Source organism: Corvus moneduloides, chromosome 3 (assembly GCF_009650955.1).
Source record: "Corvus moneduloides isolate bCorMon1 chromosome 3, bCorMon1.pri, whole genome shotgun sequence".
NCBI classification, from domain to species: domain Eukaryota; kingdom Metazoa; phylum Chordata; class Aves; order Passeriformes; family Corvidae; genus Corvus; species Corvus moneduloides.
Window position 1 is genome coordinate 100,508,448 of NC_045478.1, and position 22,556 is coordinate 100,531,003.

General features: G+C 36.9%; 1 protein-coding gene across 1 annotated transcript in view; it reads right to left on the minus strand.

The window, feature by feature from the left end:
• USH2A (usherin) overlaps positions 1–22,556 on the minus strand; it is a 387,508-nt gene that overhangs the window by 155,089 nt on the left and 209,863 nt on the right. Inside the window, 1 exon segment of the mRNA XM_032102996.1 lies at positions 11,781–11,960. Coding sequence (XP_031958887.1) covers positions 11,781–11,960 — 180 coding nt within the window.

Here is a 22,556-nt window from a genome sequence, read left to right on the forward strand (position 1 = left end):
TTCTGAGGAAAGAAGATGGCACGAGTTGATTTCCCAATTAAATCTTTTTCAGCCTAATAGTTCTCTGAAGGAGATTTTAACATCATAGAAGAAGAGAAAGTTAAAAGAAAAAGGAAAAGACACAGAAGCGGTGATGTTACAAGAAGCATATGCATCATTCTGAAGCATAATCTGTTAAAAAATAGTTTTTAATATTGATTTATTCTATGACTGAAGGAAAAAGGATAACAAAGGATACTCAAAACCAGAAAGCACCAAGTGGGCATGGCTTTCTGCAAATGCTTACTAGCTATGCAGGGTTGTCAAGCATTGGAACAGACTGCCCAGGGAAGAGGTGGAGTGACCATCCCTGGAGGTATTTAAAAGGCTTGCAGATATGGTGCTTAGGGACACGGATTAGTGGTGGATCTGGTCGTGTTAGGTTAATGGTTGTTCTTGGTTATCTTAAAGGTCTTTTCCAACCTAAATGATTCTGTAATTCTATATCTCCATCCAATGTGGCAAAGGAAACAAGGAAAACACAGCAGCCTCCACTGAATGCTAAAGAAAATGAGACACTGGAAAATATGTGAAAGTTCTCACCAAATAAGAAGTCTCATTACATAAGACATCTCTTCATACTGCACTCCTGCAGTATGGATGTGTTGGAGGACTGTTAAAGAACAGGCTACCCTGTTGGTAGAAAACTCCAGCTGATGTGCATTTTTACAGAAGCCTCAGTTTATATATCCCTGTATGTACAGACTGGAGAACAATGCAGGGGTGCAAATAAATTAGCTCCACAACAAAATTACCTGTAGTTACTTTTAATCCATAAATTTCTCCTCAGTACATAATGGATGGTGTGAAATACTACCATTTCTGATGGAAACTAAGCTTGAGAGTTCCCATAAATAGAAAATGGATCTGACAAGATGACAGATTAGTTGGTTTTAGGGAGCCACTATGCACAGTGGGTGGTGCAGTCTTATCACATCTTAAATATCCTACAGGTGTCTGTGAGATCCAGGTCACTGGACTACCTTTTGGCCACGAAACAACTGCAGCCAGAACAGAATTGCTCCCTCTCAAATACTTGCCTTTCTTGCAGAAAGAGGAGGAAAAGAGATTCCCTAGTGTTCCTGCTCCTAGTAATCAAGGCAACACAGAGTTAGCTTTTGTTCACAGCTACTACTTAATTCTTTATGATATATATGGTAATCACAAAGAGACTTTGACTCATTGTCAAAATTAGTCAAAAACTCTAACTTTAAAGACTGGGAGTCTTATCTTTGCTTGCAAGAAATGTTGTTCACCTAAAGACAGCAGAAGTCATGCCGGTAGAATAGAGAGTACATAATTCTTTGAAAACTGACTTCTTAAGGTGCCATCAAGTGTCTTGTAAAATTTTTCTCCCTGGAAGCTTGTTTCAGCAGCAACCATAATCTCACGAATGGAAGTTTAAAAAAGCCCAAATAACCTAAAAAAACCCCTAACAAACCATAAACTATTTTGCTCCAATCTTCACGCTATTAAAAAGCATATTATCTTTTCCTGTTCACCTGAGTTGGACATGGCTGAAAACAAAAATATCAAAGCAACAATATCTATTAAATAGAAACTCTGGTTTGTGTGTCAACTCAACCTGCTTCTCAATTCACACTATGGCATTCAAAGCATATAGACAGTGATGTAGCCTATATTCTCAAGTTTTCATCTGCAAAGTACAATACACGTCAGATTCAGACAAAATACCAAAAATGACTGTATATTTTATTAAAAGCCTATTTTTATTCTGTCTCTCTTTTTAACAAAAGTCTAATTTAGTTGTTGTTCCCTTAGGTACGAGGTACACAGTTCATAATTCATTTGATATAAAATGTCAGTTTAGATTTTTGCTCTTCTTTGATAAATGAGAAAAAAACATGTACATTTCAATTTCCTTCTACGAGGTTTCACTAACAGAAGCCCCCCTTCCCACTGTGCTGCTCAAAGACCTTTGCGTTAAATTAAACATCAAGATTCAGAAACTGTAGGGAATGATATTTCCAAGACATACAGTACAAATACGTGAGAGTGGGAAAAAAGGTAATGATTTTTCCTACCAATAAAGTGATGTCTCCCAAAGAGCATCTTTGATCCCTGAATTAGTTCTCAGTTATAATTTAATATATCAAACCTGTCAGCAGCTTTCCTTACATTTAAGCATAAAGTGATATAGTCAGCTCCACAAAGAGCAAAATACAACAGTCAGGGGCTTTCTCCCCCCTACCCCCAACATGTGCTCCTGACTCTGAGGTCCATCAATATTAATGGAGAAAATCTGTGTACATCAAAGGAAACAGCAAAGAATTAATTTAATTGTATCTGTCATCATTACTAGTATGGAGTGTTTTTTCCTATATAACAGAATCCTGCCATTGATCAACATGGAGAACTCTCGGGGGTGTGATCTGCACAATGGAAAAGAGAAGAATCAGAAATTTAGTTCTGGAAAAAAACTGATATAATTAGGAAAAAGAACAACAAAACACTGTGTATTATTCTCATGTAACACATGAGGCCAAGGCTGGCAAATCTGAACTACCACATTTACAAAGTAAACAAGAATTCTTATCACTCCTCCAAATGCCAACTGCAATGCTATGGCTGTCACTTCACGTTACAGTCCAGTCCAACAGCTGCAGTATCAATAAATGAAGCTGTATTAGAAAATAGCAGCAGGATCACATTCTGACGCCCACGCTGAGTATCTGCACTGATGAACAACAAACAGCATACATCCACAGCCACGAACGCCCGGAACTCAGCACCTTCTCCTCCTGCCCTCTGTGCTGCTGCCATGCACACTGCCTCACCCCAGCCTGGAAAGTGTTGTCAGCTCCAGGTTACTACAGCACCTGCTCTCTTTTTCCCAGTAAATGAGACTTTCCCCTACACCCAATAACAGAGTTTCAACAGGACAGATGGGCAGTAGTCTTCATTCCCTGCTTAAGAGCCCAGCAACTGGGAGACAGCATGAATATACAGATCTCTTTTTTTCAGCCAGTTTTAACAGAGATAAGATATGAAAGAATATGAAAGGTAGCATCTCCATTCCACCTAACTGTGGCAAAAATCCCTGATTGTTTTTATGGATTGGTCAACTGACAGAAATACAATCTAGGTGTTATATACTAAAGCAAAATATTTAATATTTAGGGTGAATAAAAAGCAATTCAGACAAGAATATTTCCATATAGAAATAATCTGCTCAAAATATACAGTTGACATCTCTGATGACTAGGGTAAAAGGATTGCAACCTTTTGTAGTCCAGCTATCCATACAGGAATGTTCATACAGCATTATTAAGTAGCTACTCATCAGTTAATGCCCTGTTCTAGACACTTTTAACAAATAAACCATTTATATGAATTATTTCTGGGCTTCATTTCCTTAGATAATAATGAAGAACGCATAAATCCACCGGAATTGGTGGTAGTGTGTCTATATACAACAATGAATGATCTCTTCACAAGTATTTTTACTGAAAAGACCTTGACTACTGTTGTCTTGTTCAAAATCAGGTAGCCTAATTGATTAAAAGTCTTTGTAACACCATTGCACTTTATTCAAACCCAAACCAGACTAAATGTGTTTTGCCTTCTGTGCCACAAGACATTTCAGAGCATTTACCCCAAAATACACACACTATTCATCACAGGTTGAGGTAAACACCTTGGCAATACTTACTCTCTAAAATAGATTTTCTTCAATTTTTTGACAAAAGTGAAGAGCCAGAGCAAACTTCCTCTCCTTCATGCATTTTTAAAACATAGGGCTAAATCTTCAACACAAAAAATTTACAGCTAATTAATTCAGATTACAACCATCAGTTGAGTATTTTGGACAGCAGTATCATTTTCTTATGAATAACCCCCTCAAACAGGCTACTTAGTATGTAAGAGTACTTACAATTTCAATGTAAAGAAAAACAGAGAAAAGAGAAATTTTTTTTCTTTATATAATGCCATCGCTTCACTTATTCAACTTCTTTTCTTTGTATATGTATTATTAGAAATGTTTAGATAATCTAAAATTGGTCATCCTGAATGCACGCATTTTCTCTGTTCACAGAGAAAATGCTGCATAAACTATGGTGACACCTTTCACAGAGTGGCAATCCCCCAGCCTAAGCTAAGAGACAAGAAGAAAGGCTGACAAACTTTGTGACATGTATATTATACTTTTCAGCATGAGGAAGAATATAAAATTTTCTTTTATCTTCTGTTGCTAACATATGCCTCCCTTTATCTGTAAAAGGGGAATAGCATCCTCAGTCACCTGAGAAGCCTCCTGGAAATCTGAATTAGCAGATATATTCATAAAAATCATAAAAGTGAATAGGTCAGCATACAAACAGTAAGGATTAATATAATTCAATACTGGACATATCCCCCTGTAACATGAAATACATGAATTCCCTTTCTCATTTTACTCAGCTGAAATTAATCTAAGAGCATAGTATTTCTTTGTCAGAGGAATAAGCATGCTCTGCATAGAGATCCAAAGATTAAAAAAGACAGAAAGCAATCATGTATACATGAACATGCATATACTGATGTATCATATTCATTTTTTTTGTGTGTGTGTGCACCTGCACATGCATGCAGACACAAAAATAACATTCAGAAAGAAAAGAACAATGAGGGAAAAGTTTCCAAATGCCAGGAATCAATCATTAAGGGCTATAGACTCTTATAGGTGCCTTTGTTGAAAGAAAGAGGGTAGCATACACCAACACTGTGTTAAAGGAACACCTGAGAAGTGGTGACTCTAATGAGTGATCCTCACTCAACTTCCATTTCCTCTCCCTTTCTGCCTTTATGGAGAAGCTTATTTCTCCTTAGGTACTCAGCCAACTAACCTAAAGATAACAACATAGATGGAACAGAACGAGGAGTGCTACACTAAGAAAAAGGAGGGAAAAGTCAAACCACTACCAGAATATGAAGGAAAAATACTTCATTTCTGCAAAGTGTTTTAAGAATTCAGATATAAAGTTTCATATTTTTTTTAATTCAATTTCAGATCTTTTTTCAAACTACAGAGAAGACTCCCAAAATGGAGTTACTAAGACTAATTTTTAACTGTAAATAGAACCAGCAAAAAAAAGTGAAAGCACTTTTATGGCCATGATGTTTAAGAAAGATCATCTCTGATTTTGTCCCAGCTAAAGAGAGAGAAAAGAACAGTGATTTGGCTCCCTCTACATTTAAACCTCAGCAAGGTCTTAAAAAAACCCCTTAATTTTTCCCCCCATAAAGCTTTTTTTACCCTAACGTGGAAATGTGACAAATATGCAACAGGGTGATAGCACTTTGCTGGAGGTGTAGAGATTTCATTGCAGGCAGAGGAACTTCAAAACTTCCTGAAAGGGCCCCCTCTGCAAAGGGGCTCAAACCTTCAAACCTTGCCACTTTACTGAAATGCTTTATGATCACCAGGCTAACTTCCATAATCTAGATGCTTCAAGTGCAGAAAATAGAGAATGACATTACATAAAACTCCCAACAAACCAATGAACAAACAAACAATTCACAGATATTTGTCTTTTCTCACAGTTAATGAAAATGAAATTTTATTCTGAAACCTACAGGGGCAGGAGTTGTCAAAAAAGAAAGTATAAAAACATGAGCTTTTTAGAAAAGCAGTGCAAATCATAGTAGCAAAGTAACAAAAAATTATCTGATTCCTAGCACTTACATATATCTGGAAAATGGTTCTAAAGACAAAGTTCATGGTGGGATTTTTCTACGCAGTCTTCTCTACGTTTTCACCAGGAATTTCAACAGCATTTTATTGCAGAATTCCTTCAACAGAACCTAACTGATCACATAAAGAATGCTGACTTTACTTATGGTACTGAAAACTCTAGCTCAGATTTGCTCAGAATGAATAGGAAAATCAAAAGTAAAAAAACCCCAAGCATGAATAAGCTTGAGATTATATAAAAATTCCACACTTCATCTAAATTGTGTCCTTTTTCGTGTACAATTGAAATTGGTCTGAAATAGGTTAATGTGATAGCAGGTAATAATTTAAAATAATGATCTACCTCGAAATTTCACAACAGCCCATTTCCCCCCTTTTTGTATATTCTTCTGTACTTCTGAAGTACAATTAAGCTGTAATATTTCAGCATGGAGTCTTCTCTAGCACACATTTCTTCTAAGAGGTCTTAAGTACAGTCTGGATCTCACGCTGGGCCTACGGTTTTGGAAAGACCTGAGTGAGACCTCTTCAGTAAGGTTAATTACCAGCTTATAGATGATCAACTAGCTGTTGCACAGTTTTCCCTGTCTCATCTGGCTCTCCCTAAGCAAGCAAACACATCCATGTTCTTCCAGGCAACTAAAATTGCTGGTTTTACCCTCTTGTCCCAGCTGTTTCATGCTGCTCTAGAAGAGAGAAGGCAACCAAAGAGCTGATAAATGCAGGTGCCCTGATTCTGAACCATGGAAAGAGCACAGCTAGAATTATGGGAGATCTGCCCAGCCCCAAAAGAGAAGGGCTCAAAAGCAAAGAGAAGGAGGCAATCAGAAGAAAAGGACATAGCTGGAGTGTCATTGCCTGCTGGCAAAACTCCCCAGTTTTATGAGTGGGGAATTACACTAAACTTCAATTTAAAGCACCTTTATGAGGTGTGGAGTTAGGCTGAGCCCCAGCTGGCTGCAATTTAGGAAAGTGAGCAGCAAAGAGGGCACCTCTGTGCCTCCCATTGCCAAAGCCTGAAGACAACAACTGTTCAGGAATGAGACTTACTTCTCTCATCACTTGCCATTCCAAAACACGCACCCAAAATCAAGAATAGACACAGTACGAGCTCACTGAAAGGTGCGCTGAACAGCCTGGGAGAGGGGAATAAAGAAGAAAATAGCACTAATGAAAATGACAATCAGTTCAATACTGCAGAGATTAGAGAAGAATTACTCTTTCAGTAGAACAACTCCCAGTTTTCCACACAAGCAGTTTTGCAATCCTACCCTTATATCCCCATGATATCATCTTTCTGGACAAAAGGAACTGGAACGGACAATTTACACGGCTTGCTACTGACACTGTAATTAGCCAGGTCATTGATGAGAGATGCACGAAAGCTCTTTCCCTCTCCCTACTCTATCCTGGTATCTCCTTAAACTACCTCTACAAAGGATATGATCATAATTTTTCACAAAGAACTTTCTGTTAACACAAATGATATAGCAAAAAAGAATCCTCTTGGATTCTTTCTCTTGGATTTTTCTCTAAAGAGAGATGGGAGAGAGAGGAAATGGAGAAGAGGGGGAAGGAAAAGAGAGAGAAAAAAGAGATGTCTTAAATACCTTAAATTTGAAGCAAAGGACATTCCTTCAAAACAAATTTTATGGTGTGACTCAGTGTGATACTGGAAAAATGGGAAAACAAATCTGTCTCACAGGGAAAATTCTAGCATATTCAAGTTTGATCTTTCTTCCTAAATTATTCTGATTTAGCATCAGTTTGCTTTGTTCATTGAATATTCGTTCTTCTAAGGAGGCCTGCTGGCTTCAGTGATCAACTTGCATGAGCAAATGCTTTCAGATGTGAATATAAGTTGTATGATGTGGTTCCTACTTGTTTGCATAATTAGATCAGAGGTCCTATGATGATGTTCAATATCCGAATTGATATTGATATAATCCAGTCTCCGAGGTGTTGCAACTTAAACTAACAGTGGCTGAAATCCTCTGGTTGCAGGGCACCATCTCCTGCAGATCTTGAGCAAACATCAACAGCTACAGGTATGTAGGCTCAAGTTTTGCTGCTGAGAAGAAGCCTGGGCAGAGGCATGCAGTATTCCACACAGAAACAGGGGCTTAAGGGTCTAAGGCAAAATCTTACATCTTTCCCTGCTAGACAGTCCTATGTTGTGCAAATCACGGACAGAGCACATAATCGAACAACATACTTAATAAATCATGGCAGAGTTTAAAGAGGCACTTCACTACTTAGGCAACTTTTTTTCAGAGTATCTTTCATGTTTTACACAGGAAGTAGGTATCAATTCTTTGAGGCTCTCTTCTGTGTATAAATCAGCACCAAGTTAATGGTTTGTAATCCCCAGTATAAGAATACACAGAGAGATAACCCTGCAATGTGATACAGAATTAGCATCCACAACAGTCTTCAGACCTCTTGTCATGACTGGAAATCCAGTTCTTTTTCCTGCTTTGTAAGTGATGATTGAGCCTCCACCTTCCTGCTTCCCATCAGAGCAGCAGCCGGTCCTTCTTTTAGCACCTATTTTTTCAAGATAATCCATCTTCTTCCCATTCCCTTCCATACTCAAGTTTTGGTGGCCATAGGAAGGGAATAAATGGATTTAACTAGAGTATAAGCTATTATCAGCAGTGATTGCAAATTTCCTTTCTGCTATCTTACCATCCCTTATTACAAAGCAATTCTAAAATAATGGGGTCTTCTGTGTGCCACTACATCAGAAACAGCACACATTGAGGAGAAAAATGTATAACCAAGAACTCTGTGCAAAAGATTGTCTCCCAGAATTTTGCAGTTTTATATCCTCTGTATCATTTCAATTCATTTATCTAGTTAATTTAATCCTAAAACAATTTGTTTTCCCGATCTTTTACTGGCGGGCATCCTCAAATTAATATGAAGCACTGGATAGTATATTATATTTTTTACAGCTTCTATCAAAGCAGTTTAGGACAAGATAAATAGAACAAATTTATTCTTTTTGGAAAAAATATAAAACTCAAAAAAATTTACTTCTACCTCTGCAGTATGAAATTTGTCACTAATCATTTTAAACTATGCCCTTTTATGCTTCTTCCATCTCTTTTAGCTTTCTATGCAGTTCTTTGATGTAACAAAGACAGTTTCAGACAAGATTTCAGTTCATCTGGAAAAAAAAATGCTTTAAGTCTTGAGGCAAAAAGCAGTGTATTTAAAATTTATATACTCCATAATGCCTTTGTTCTGAACTTGAACATCCTGAAAAACTTCTCCGCTTTCCTTTGCTTTCCGACTCTGAAGATCATTTGTTCTCATGGTTTCAGCTTCTTATTATGCAACAGTGACTTTAACTGGTGGTTCCAGCATTTAAGTACATGCACAGTCATGGCTGACCCTTTCTGATCAATTGCCAATCCATACAGGTTTGACTGATAAAAGAGCCAATTAGATTTAAGCAAATTAAGGGACATCACCAATGTCAACCACTTATTAAACTGAATGCTGAATTCCATGCATACCAAACACTAATGCACCAAGTCCCATTAAGAGTTGAAATCCTAACCCCATTAGTAACTCCAGACCACTACAGGGTAAGGGTCAAAAGAAAGTTTCATATTTATGGATTAACATTTGGATTCAGTTTTTATTTTTTTAAGCTTTCCAAGAACTCTTGAACCTGTACTTCAATTTTAGTCAAGAGCTTAGATAAAATGAATTCCTTATTTCTAAGATAGTTTTTTTTAAGCGTTGACTTTAAGCATGGCAAATCAGCTTGATAAGAAATTAAGATATATTCAATCAAGTAACACCAAGGATTTGGTGTTCTCTATATTGTGTGCAGCGTGTTTTAAAGTTTAAAAAAAAGGAACAAAAGAAATGCATGTTGGAAAAAAACCTGTATCATAATTGTAAAACAGTGATCAGCAATAACTTCAAAATGGAATACTCCTTCATGCTGTGCCACTCTCCCTCTTACATAATCTTCCATCCAGCTCCATGAACTACTCCCCACAGAGTAGATCTCTTAAATAGCATTTTTTTGGTATCCTTGAAAAGACAATGCTACATTTTAACACTCATTAAAAGGCTATGCTTTCGTACATAACAAAACCTTCTTTACTTTTTGATCAAACAAATCTTCTAAGTGAAATCTTGGCCACTGAAGTAAAAAATAAAAATCTTTCTTATTTAAGTAGCAACTAGATTTCATTCAATAATTTAGAAAGTGTGAAGGCACTGAATACTGCCCAGTGTAAAATTACCATTATACTCATAATTTAGCATGCAATGGAATTGTGTAATATTCAAAGACTCATTACAATAAACATCATAGTAAAGCAAACATATCTTGTCCTAGATACACACACGTGTGTCTGTACATGTGTACACGTACAGTGAAAATACAGTGTGTGAGAGCACTTTTCTCATATGCACTGCTTCATTTATTATTCATTTCTCTACAGATCACAGTCCACTGGACAATAGTATGGAAGATTTCTTTAATAACTCTCACTGCTAATTTAATTCTACTTAAACACACATATCCTAGTGAATGCCACATGCTTTTCAGCATGATTTTATGTGTAAATCAGGATAATATGTTTTCAGATCATTAACTAAAAGGAAGCATGAACTAAAACCTATTTAACCAATGAGGTATTGCTTTTAAACTACCACAAGGTCATAAAAAAGATAATTTCAAAGCTATAAGTTTTCTAATTGTAATCAACAACAATCTAATGATGAAAGAAAGTGTATCTTAATGGCTGTCATAAACTTGTGCACATCCTTGCTTATCTTTAAAGATCCTTTACTTTGTCATTTGGTGAAATTTTCACTACCAAATTTTGCTAAGCAAAATTGAAATGTGACACTGGAGTTAGAAATACTGGTGTTTTACTGCTCAGACTTAAATGAGCAGTAAAACTCACATGCAGTTTTATTATTATATGAGAATGTATATTTGTTAATAGTAGGTGCAACTTGAAAATCGGATTGGAAAAGTATAAAATGGGCTGGGAATTGACTTTTTCCTTATTCCTCAGTAAACTGTCATAAAAACGCTGTATTGTATTTACTTCCTTTCCTGAAGTCCCCAAACCCAATCCATCTGTTTGCAAGCAAATTGTTTCAAGCCTGTGTTTTTGAACTGTAAGGTTGACGGTTTTTCTTTCTTTTTTTTCCTCTTTTTTTTTATTTTCAAATTATATGTATATCCCTCTACACTGTTCTTGCTCAACAGCTACGCCACACATCTTTCAAAAACAAGTGTTGTTGGACTCTCACTTAAAAATTCAAAATTGCCTTAAATTAATTGTATCCATTGGCATTTATTTAACAAAAACTAATTAGCTAGGGTGTCTGTGAAAATAAAATGCAAAAGTAACACATCTACATCAGCTATAAATGTAAACTTTCTTGAAAAAAAAAACCCAACAACAAAGCCACAAAACAAAACCTTGCACTAGGGTGTATTTGCTCAATTCTTTTATTTCAAATTGTTATGAAATAATATCCAGACCGGCTTACAGCCTAATTCACTGCAAATCAGCACATGGTAACTGACTTTCTTACAGCTACACTATTTTGTGGGTTCTCGTTCAATATATTGCTAATGGTTTCTATTACTATTATTAAACAAATTCTCTAAGTCTATCCAGTAAGTGTTCCTTTTCAGCACTTACAACTTTTGCTCTAAAACAGATTACAAACTGCAGGTGAGTCTCTCTGTATTCTTGGGCTAGATTAGCTGTCCATGCCAGAATACACCACCATTCACAGAAAAAAAATGAAGTACATAATGCACTTCTCACCTTCATAATATGCTAACTACACAGCTATGTATTTTCATTTTCTGGTTCTTAAATGGAACAACGTGAAAAATTAGAAGCCAAAAAGAACAATTTTGTGAGTAAGAACTACTAACGCAAACATATTCTTCTGAACTTCAGTCCTCAGCTGCGATAATAAATAACATTTTGTGGAACAGAGTGTTTGTGTAATTGTTACATGCACAGAAAAAGCACTTTTTCATACTTACCTCCTGGAGGCATGACTATGGTTATAGCATCACTTATCAAGCTGCCCTGGCTGTTGGACACGTTCACTTGTACTGTGTAGCTAGAAAATGGAATCAGTCCTTTAATGGGTACCCATACATTGAATTCCTTGCTGCTGCACAACATCCGAGTATCATTTACAAGAGAATAATTAGCATTATCTGTTATGGAAAAACAAGAGGGGGAGGGAAGGAACAAATGTTAGGCCTTGCATCTGCTACAATTCACTGTCTTTATGAACCAAGTCTTATTTCTACTCAAATGAAGAGTTGCCATTTATACCAGTAACACAAAATTTTGGTCTATTGCGAAGAAAAAATATTATTCACCATTTCTTCTCCTTTTGCCAACAGTTTGTGGTATTTGTAGATATTGGAAAATAAACAAACCAATACATGTATCAATCAGTTGCAAAGCTGATTGCTACATACAGCAAACAGAAGTTCTAGAACAGTTGTGTGGTAATTGCAGATTCCAAACATTAATGATAATTCTTATGCCCACGAAAGACTGGCAAAACCTTTCGAATTCTCTACAAAAACGCTTAACTTAGGAGTTTATAAGCTAATTCCATTGGATGCATAACAGCCATCCGCAGTTACACAAGCTTTCCAGCATGGCCTGCAGTCCTCTCAAAGACAAAAGAAGGATTTGAAGTACTCAGTTTACCAGCTGAAATCATCATAGCAACCTACATGTCCTTTGCAACCCTTTTAAGATCTCAAAATTAAGATAAGACAATATTCTACCCTACGAAAATAGAAAAAAACCCAACCCTTCCAAAATACCTAGTTAGATTAGAAAATAAAAAATTACATGTCAAGTAACATTTTTTTGACTTCATGAAGGCCTTGGTCATATATCTGAGAGCCAAGCTGACTCATTTAAATGTCATCTCATATTTTGAATATATGAAGTGCTACATAAACAATTAATACTACTATTACCATCCAGCAATTCATGAAGAGCTCTCACACTGAAGTCAGTGGAAATTCTGTATTACAAACAACAGCAGAATCACACAAGTTTGAGAATGAGATTACACAGACTATAACTATAAAAATATTGTAAATCAATTAAGACATTGTCACAGCTAGAAGATTCAATATTTACATCTGAGTCATCTACAAAATCTAAATAAGACAATTACAAAAAACCTAAGGAAATGAACCTTTTAATTTATTTTTAAAGGGACACTCATCAGACTTACTCATTTTGATGCAAGTTTCAAATTAACTATTAAAACTGGAATGCTATTCAATCAGAAACAATTTTTTAAATATTCCATATTTCTACGATGTGCATTAAGGTGCATTTGCAGTACATTTCAGTCATGCTCACATTACATTTTTCCATGGATGAGTGATCTGGATTTTCCTCTAATTTTGGGATTCCTATGAACAATCTGGTTCACTTAGGGTACAAATCCAAGCCATTCCTTTATTTTGGTGCTCATGAGCTGCACTGATGTTTTCAGTTGTTCTACCGGTAACGTACAACAACCTTATTTTCTGAGGTTTTGGGGAGGGGGACAGCTTTGGAAAACTTTTTTATAAGTCTGCCTTGTAGCCTGGTACCTCATTGCTCAAATCCTACCTCAAATACACCCTGCCATAGCACCAGACCACCCAAACAGACTACAGCAGTGTGAAGGTAGAATGATTTCATGAAGCCTGATGGATTTATTTTGGATTTCACTGAAGTTTATCTGAGAGACCCTGTTTTAGGTACAGCAAGGGAGGCAAAGCTTCTTATCATGCAAGAAGAGCAACCACATTTACACATTCCACATACAGAATCCTGCAGAAGTGAAGTTATTTTGTCTGAGATTACTCTTATGTACCCAGGCTACTCAACGAGCACTAGAAAAATGCATCTGCATTACTTGATCTCAGCTTTTAAATTGCAAATCAAACTATCCTTCTGCACCTTTGTGAAACTGTCCCTGTGTGTGATCTGGGAGAAGATGCAATCCAACAAAGCATACTGCCCCTATTATCTATCACAGTTTTTGTGATGTTTGTGACTTATTATTTGTGAAGATCATGCAACAACATTTGACATATATATTCTTAAGATCCTAGAGACATTAAACACTTAAGGACTCAGCTGGCTGTGGAAAAAAAGAGATGCATTTTTCAAACGTTTCACCTCCAGTGTGTGGGAAAATTTAAAAATACAGTGTTAACAGAGCAGCACATAAGATAGATTCAAACCTCAAGCATAAAAGGAATTTGTCTAACAGAAATTTATATATGCCAAATTCATGTGAAAATGAAACTTCTTCTATCAACAGTACAGTTTTAACTTATTCATATTTTAATTTCATCCACCTGAGCCTGGAAGGAAACCATGTAATTCCTCTGCTGATATTTTTATTCCATTTTAAATCTTTCTTCCAATGGCTACCTATACTATATTTTAAAAATACAGTTTCGAGTAACAAAAAATGAATTAAAAGGATAACACTCTATTCCAAGTTGCCTGGATAACAACATTAATATACAGTAATTATACAATTAGTTGTAACATTAAATTCTAGTTATAGCAGAGTGATTACTCGGCAATTATAAGAAGTATATAATTACTCAATAATTAGGAGAAGTATGTAATTACATAACCATTTTATTCAGCTCAAAAATGAACTCGCAAATTTACAATGAGATAGACAACATAGCAGCTCAAAATTTTTCATTGCTTCTAATAAAAAGCTAAGGAGTACTTGCAAGTTTCCTAACCCAAATTTTACACAGACAAAAGGTGTTTTATCCCAATTCCCAGCCAAGGAACTCAGTGCTGCTGGCAAGTAAAATATTAGAAGAACATTTTTAAAATGCAGGTCTTGCTGTGGCTGACTTGCAATATGCAGCTTTGCCACTTCTCACTGCCTAAACTTTGCTTTCAGTGGGCTGGAAAATGCAGACACATAGGTTCAGCCTGACAGACAGTGATACAGCGATAACCCTGTCATATCACTCCATGCCATTCCTGCCCAGACTGCCTCAGTGTGGACCCAATTTGTGAGTATAAGTGGATGAGGCCTCCATTTTTCCATTTTTCCTGTGTGTTTTTCTCTCCATCCTGCTCCCAAGTCCTACTGTAGCCCACCAGCAAGTGTGCTGCAGATCTAAACAGCAGTTGCCCCAGACAGTGGTAAAGTCCTAAGAGACATTGCTCTACTTCAGACAAGTGGTTTGTACCAGAACACCTCCTCATTTCTGCCTTGTAATTCCTACCATGAACAGACAGTGGCACTCCAACAACCCTGATTCGCCCACGGTTCTTTCAACGTGAACAGCCTGAAGGGGCAGAAGACAAACTCCTACATCTGGCTCACCACATCCTTCAACACTTAAGGCATGCAAACACCTGTACCAAAAGATGAATCTCAACAGGCAAGCGCTCAGAGACACCATTTTCTATAACGTCTTCTAAAAAACTAAATCCTTTGCAGACATGAAGGGCTTCCCCAGGCTCCTTACTCTTTCCATATTTTTGCATAGTTACGGTTTTGTTCCTTTACTAGCCTTCCTGCTCAGTTCTCTACATCTCCCCAAAATTATCTGAGGGGCTTCTTTGCCAAAGGCTGCTATTTGAGAAATACTTCTGCTGTTCCCAGTTTATACCTAGTTTATATCAGATCAAAGCATGTCAGTTTTTCAGGAAAAGATCCATATGAAGAAATGAGGGCTAAAGAATATCCATAAATATACTTAAAAGTTATGTATAGTTGAAACAAGTCAAGGAATAAAACATGCTTGCATTAAAAAGACACAAAAGTACATATTCCACTCAAAATCACTTTTTAAAACTTCTAAGCTTCAAAAAGCACTCTAGCTGGTGAGTATCTGTACTTGAGGGTTCAGTATGGTTTTAGGTGGACACTTTGCAGGGGCTCCCAAGCAGATGTGCATTCCTGTTACTGAGCACCCCTGTAAATAGGTGAATTAAGCTCCTGTTAGTCAGTGGTGCGTAAATTACTGCTGTCCTGGGTCCGTCATCCTACAGAGTTCACTAGATTGAAATAACATAAATGGGTATCCTTTTCCATTCTTGTTATAATCATTGTCACAAGAATTTTAATGCCTCATATATTCCATAATTTTTTTCTGTGTGCTGTACTGCTCTGACCTTTTCAATATTCTGTAATTTGACTGGCTGGCGATTTCAAGTTCTCTCCTTTTTACAGCCTTATTAACTTGTAGGGAAGAGGTGAAATGCACAGCCAATCAGAATACATAATATTGCAAAGGTCACAGCAGTACAGTATAGTATCAGCAGACACAGAATACTGTATATTAGTCATTAGCATCCTGATATCTTATTCATGTGACAAAGGTTGTCAGGAGCGCAGGAAATGATACAACATGAAATCATTCTCACAGCAAAGAAATAATACAAACTAAACACGTTCATCTCACATTTAAGAACTTTTTTTCCCTCCTAATTTGGCACATCTAAAGGGACTCCTTCCATCAGGATCAAAATTAATGTTTTCAAGGAAAAAGCTAATAAACTGAGATGTCTCATTTTTATGTAGTAAAGAGAGAAAGACACATATTTCACAAGTGTGGGCAAATACCAAGTAATTCTATTAGTATCACTGCATTCGTGGTTAATACCAATCCATACTTTACATATAGTTCCATTATGTCCTGATAACCTTTTTTACATTACAGAATATGTTGTACCACGATATTCAAGCAGACAGAAGCAGAACTATTACCACTGAAGAAGACTACTCAAAGACTAAATGTAGCAAAAATCCAGCTCAATGAACAATTCATATGAGTACCTATACAAAGATTACTTAGTTAACTATCACAAACACTTAGAGTTCTTTTTATGCCTGCTTTGTATGACTATGAGCAAAAGGAGGTTAAGCCTTCTATCTTGGGCCATGTAAAAAATTAATATCAGATCAGAAGAGCAAAATAAAAATGAAACAGGAACGCACTTTTTCGGCCCTTTTGCCCAGAACTCATCCTCACTGTCACCAGTTTCTGTCCCTATGTTAGTTTGTGTCTCTTTGGCCCCCCATCTTTGGGGGGAAGTTTTGTGACTATGCACACTTCTTTGTGCCTAAGCTCATTCTTTTGTCCATTAGTTTTGCCTATACGTCGGCCTCATATCTACCACAAAATCTACTCTTTTCCTCCCAGCTAAGATTTTTCCTTTGTTCCTTTCTCCCTTTCCCACTGTTTCTAAAGCAGTATTCAGAATAAAAATATCACTTTCCATTAGTTTGATTATTCCAATAGAAAACCAGCTGAAAATATTTCCTTGACGTTATTGGTGGCTCACTTTTCCTAAGAACTGCAATAATGAACTGTTCTCAAACTGCCATCTCAATTGTTATACTGACTTGTGAAGCAGCTTGGCTTTGAGCCATACCCCTCTTTTCAAAAAACTATTGGGGGGTTTATGTGTTTTGAGAGGAGGCTGGTTTTTATGTTTTGGCATTCTGTTTTGGAGGTTTTGTTTTGTTTTGTTTTTTTCTTTCTTTTTTTCAGATGAGCACACTGCTGATTTTTTGCCTCAATATCTTGAATCACTATTCATTCCCCTTCTCCTGAGCTGACAGATGTATTGTTCCTATGGACATATCATGGTCACAGTCCATCAAATGGAGTCCAAAACTTAAAGGCTCTCAACACATGAAAACTTCACTCTCACAGGCTAGGAGGAGTTGCTGAATGAGTCACAACGGGTCATTTAAAAGCACTGTGGGAAACTGGAAAAATTATTAATCCAATATTTTACTTTTCCTGTAAATAAGAAGAGTTTCACATTATCTGCACTGAAAAAATTTATCTGTTTCCTTTTTCCATGGAAATTAAAAGAAGCCTTTAGTTTTAAATCTGAAAAATGGAAAATATTTGAAGAGCAAGTTCAAAATCCGTGTTGGCGCACACAGCAGAAATCTGAAAGCTCAAAGACCCAGATGCAGTTCCTGACTAGTACTCAAGTCATCACTCAAAGAGGCTTCTTACAGACTCAGATTTGGTAGAGCTATCTTAGACTGTCCTAAGATGTGAAGAATGTGTATGTTGTCTGTCACTGACATTGGAAAGGGATTCCTCCTCTCTATTCAGCCTGGCGAGACACACCTGGAGAGCTCATCCTGTTCTGGAGTCCCCAGTACAACACAGATCTAGATTAACTGGAGTGGAGTCCATGCAAAGACGATTAAGGGCTTGAAGGATCTGTCACACACAGAGAGTTTGAGAGAAGTGGGGTTGTTTAGCCCCAAGAAGAGGGGGAAGGATCTTAAAAATGAGTACAAATACCTGCTGTGACGGTATAAAGTAGCCAAATACTTCTCAGCAATATATAGCAGCAGCACAAAAGGCAATGGGTACATACAGAAAATACAAGAAATTCTGTTTAAACCTAAGAAAAAACTTTTTTACTTTGAAATTGGTCAAACACTGGAACAAGTTGCTCAGCGTCTCCAACTCTGGAGATACTCAAAACCCAGCTGGACACTGTCGTGGGCAATGTGCTCCAACTAACCCTGCTTGGAAAAGAGAGCTTGAACTGGTTGTTCCCTAGAGGTGCTCTCTGACCTCAGCTGTTATATGATTCTATGAATATTTGTAGAATGCTTCAAGAACCCTAAGGCAAAGCAGGGGTAATCATTATGATGAAAGCATGTTCCTGTCAGTAGAAATAAGTGATTATTAGTGTTACAAACACTAAGTAATGTGCATTTATGTGCTCATTAATTCTATGGACTGAAAAAAGAATAAAGCCCACAGCTTGATGTGAGAGCTCACGCAAGAAAGTTAGCACAGACCCCATGGATAGTTAATGACCGCAGCCGAGATTAGGCTGCATCATGATGGCAGGCAGGAAAGAACCTTTGGTGTGTGGTCTCATCTATCCCTTGGAGCTTTCAGTTCAGTGCCATGAGGCTTTGAACTAAAAAAACCTCTGTAATTGTTGATGAAGCTGCCAAGACAAAACCTTTTTGATTTGAATTACTGGTTTTTCTCATTACTCTTTCATAAACACAGAAACATGTAATGAGTCTTGCAACTGAGTCGGTCTCATTTAGACCTTCCAGTTAAAACAGTGTTTTAAGTACATTAAATCTCTGCTGTAATTATAGTCATCTCCACTGTAACTCAATTTTTCTGCAACAGCACCAAGGGGCATCAGCTCTGGATCCCCCACACCGCACGCCGTACTAAGTGTTTTAGAGACACACAGTAAGAACGCAGCCCATGACCTAAACCAAACTGTGGAAAGGATTCTATGAGTAGAACCAACTTCTCTGTATTTCAAAAAGGTTTCCAGTGTCCAAGCACTGATATCCTGATATGAACAGGAGGAAGTGTCCCAGCACAGTTTAGTAATCCAAGTGGCAAAACGTCACATTGTATGCAAGACATCAAATAGCAAAAGCATTTGCTGCATTTGCAATCTTAAGCTGATGACAGAGCTTATAGTTCCTGATTTCATGTGTTTTGTTTGAGGGGTTTTATAGACAAATGATGAGACTTTATCAAGTTTATTTCATGAGGGATTTTATACACTAAAAAACCATTCAGAAACAGTCAGCTTCAAAACCTTCAAGCTTGCTTCTCCATGGTTAGAACATTTTTTCCCTAGCTGCAGCAGTACATAAATGGAGATTATCACAGTATCTGGTTTCTGAATCTATGCCCATAATTCATGGATGCCAATAAGAATTTTCCATTCTCCAGGGACACTATCAGAAGGAGACTAGCTAAACACACAGAGCAGAACTTGGAGTCTCAAATCCATAATCAAATATCTAGATTGATTGTGTCACTTGCACTTGTATTGATTTCAATTGGAGCAGCTGACCCAAGGGAATAATAAAAATGTGGAATAAAACTGATTTATGAGAAGAAAATAAATCCTTTTGTGAGTGGTAATGAATTGGTACTATTTAACCCTTTCAATCACAAAGGGAGAACACTATTTATTTTTTCAGAATGCTGAGTCAGCCGAAAGAAGTCATATAAAAGAAGTCAATACTGTCAAATGCCATTACACTTAGTTGTAATACTTTGGAAGGAATGAAGCTCTAAACTTGATCTAGGATTTTTGTTTGACATAAGACATTCTTTTGGTTTTTCCAGTCACCTTTCATGAAATGTCATAAATGATGCACTTATAGATTGAAAGAACCACAGAATCACTCAGGTGAGTGTTTATTGCACTTACGTATAAAGCCCTTCCCTCTAGACTATTTAGGGCAAAATCACATAGAGTAACATAAACAGCCACAGTAACTGCACACAATCATCCCTATAAAAGGATGACCTATCACAGTATCTTGATCTTTCTGGTATCACACTACAAACTTACATAATCAAAACCTAATTTGATTCCCCCTTAGAAAGTGCAAAGGAAAACTTAATCAAAAGCTTGTCAAATCCCAGTTTTCATCACGCTTTCTCTACCTGAGAAAACAGATGGAGTTCATATTAGTCTCTAAAGAGAAGTTTATTTGTTTGAAGCCAACACATAGAAATACTCAAACCCAATTTCTTTATCTGTGGAAGCTCTAGCCAGATTGTATATATCTTGTTTGGGTTATGTCATTGAAATTAATTATTTTGTGTTTAATGTCATAAATTGTTTTTTTTTTCATTTAGTACTTACCATAGATACCTAAGCACTGTCAATGTAGCCTTCATGTGGGTTAAAAATTCTGGAAGACATTCATTAACTAAAAGACTGTTTTTGTAGGAAAACTGATTGGCAAATTCCCTTTTACTCAATACTGTTTACCAGAGCCATCTCCAGAAGATTGCTATTATTCCCTAGACTATTCCAAGGGAGTAGAAACAGTCTTAGAGCCTATCCTTCTATAGGCAGTCACTAGGAACTTCAGTCTGTTAAGAACTGATAGTACATTCCTCACAGAAATGGGGTCCAGCCCTATGTGCCTGCTTTATCACAGGAAACCAAATAAATTACAAAGTACAAGACAGAAAATGTACATGTGACAAAAAACATAACTATGGGAATAGAGTGATGCACAAGATCAATTAAAACACCATCTGTGGTCTGATGCTAGAGTCTTCACCAAGTAAATGGTCAGATGTAGGAATTAGAGAGTGACTTTCATTTTGCTTTCCTCAGAGACACCTGTACTACAGAAAAGAAAAGAACAGGATACCTGATACTGACAGGAATTATGCTAGTAGATGGTGTATTGTGAAGCTGTTCAAAATCTACTGAAGCTCAACTAAACATTACTCAGTAATCATCCTGAAGTGTATGCAAAACCAGGAGTTTTGTACCCATGCAAATCAAAATTTAAATGCTGTATTATTCCAAGGCAAAATACCCCTAACTCCTGCTCTGGTGAACAGATTAAATTAAATTTCAAAATGGGTTATGCATCCCCATTGTTCCCTGTTTTCAAATATCTTTAGGACTGGTGAGTTTTATAGGTCTGTAGCTAGAACTAAGAAGACAGACAAAATGAGAGAGGAAGGAGACGAAATATGAAAAATCTCCTTAATGGTTGGCTTGGAAAAGCAGCTAAGGGCTCCCACAAAAGTATCCCACACTGGGGGTGGGGAGGTTATCTCTCTGGTGCAGAAGGTGGTAAGCATTCTGTAATAATTTTTACTCCTCATTCCCAAGCCTTCAGCACAAGACAGGCTAGGAACTTCAAGGAGCCTCAGAATTCCTTTCCTCACTTCTGTTGTCATCTGCAGGTGGTGTCTTCCCCTAGCAAAAATTGCTTTTTGCACTAGGTTGATTCTTAACACTCCCTTTTTGACTTCTGATTGGAGAGGGTACTGAAAGAGCACTGTGCCCAGTCAAGACTATAAGAGGAACTTTCTTATAGAAGTCAAAGGAATAGATGGTCTGAGTTTTACTGTACTTATCCATATATATAGTAAATATTAAACTAAAAAGATTAGATGAGCAACATTAGAACGTATACATGTAAAAGTCAACTTGTTTATGCTGTATTCTGCTGTCAGGATTCTCCACTTTGCCAAGAGAATGAGTGGGCTGCAAGGAACCTTTCTGGTACACCATCTCCCAATAAGCAGAATAAGCAGATGAATAATTTTTTTCTTTACAAAAATACCCGATGAACCACCTTGCTGAAAATATTGGACCTTAGATTTGTCTAAGGTCATCAACAGAAGTTATAAAAAGTACAAAAAAAAAACCCCCAAGAAACAAAACAAAAACCCAAACTGAAAATAACACACATTGATTTCTACATAAGCAACATAAGTTCCAAGTATAACCCTGCAACTTTGTGTTATGAAACTCCCTAAGGACATACAGTTAATTAAGGATTCTCTTTAGGTCAGACTTGCATTCAAATGCATCACAACATCTTGGGGGCCACAGATTTGGATTAATTTTGTGCTAATGCAGTCATCTGTCAGAGGTAAGAAGATACAAATTCCCTCCAAATGTCTCCTCTGAAAAAGAGGTAATACCTGATTCTTCCTGTCCCAGAACTTAATTTCAGACACACAGATGCAATTATAAATGACCCTGTACTCTATCTGAACCAACCTGAGAATAAATAGGGATGAATGAGGAAACTACTTGAGGGAAATAAGCCTGACTCTGTCACCTTTCTTTCCCCTCAAGTCCTCTGAGAATTGGGAGTGTATCAGATAACAAGAACTCTAACTACTCTTGAAGAGGGAAAAACTGTTTGTGGTCTGGTAGTACCGTATTTTATGGCTTGGACTAACCAATTGCAAACCAAATTCCTCTTTAAGGCTCCTCCCAAG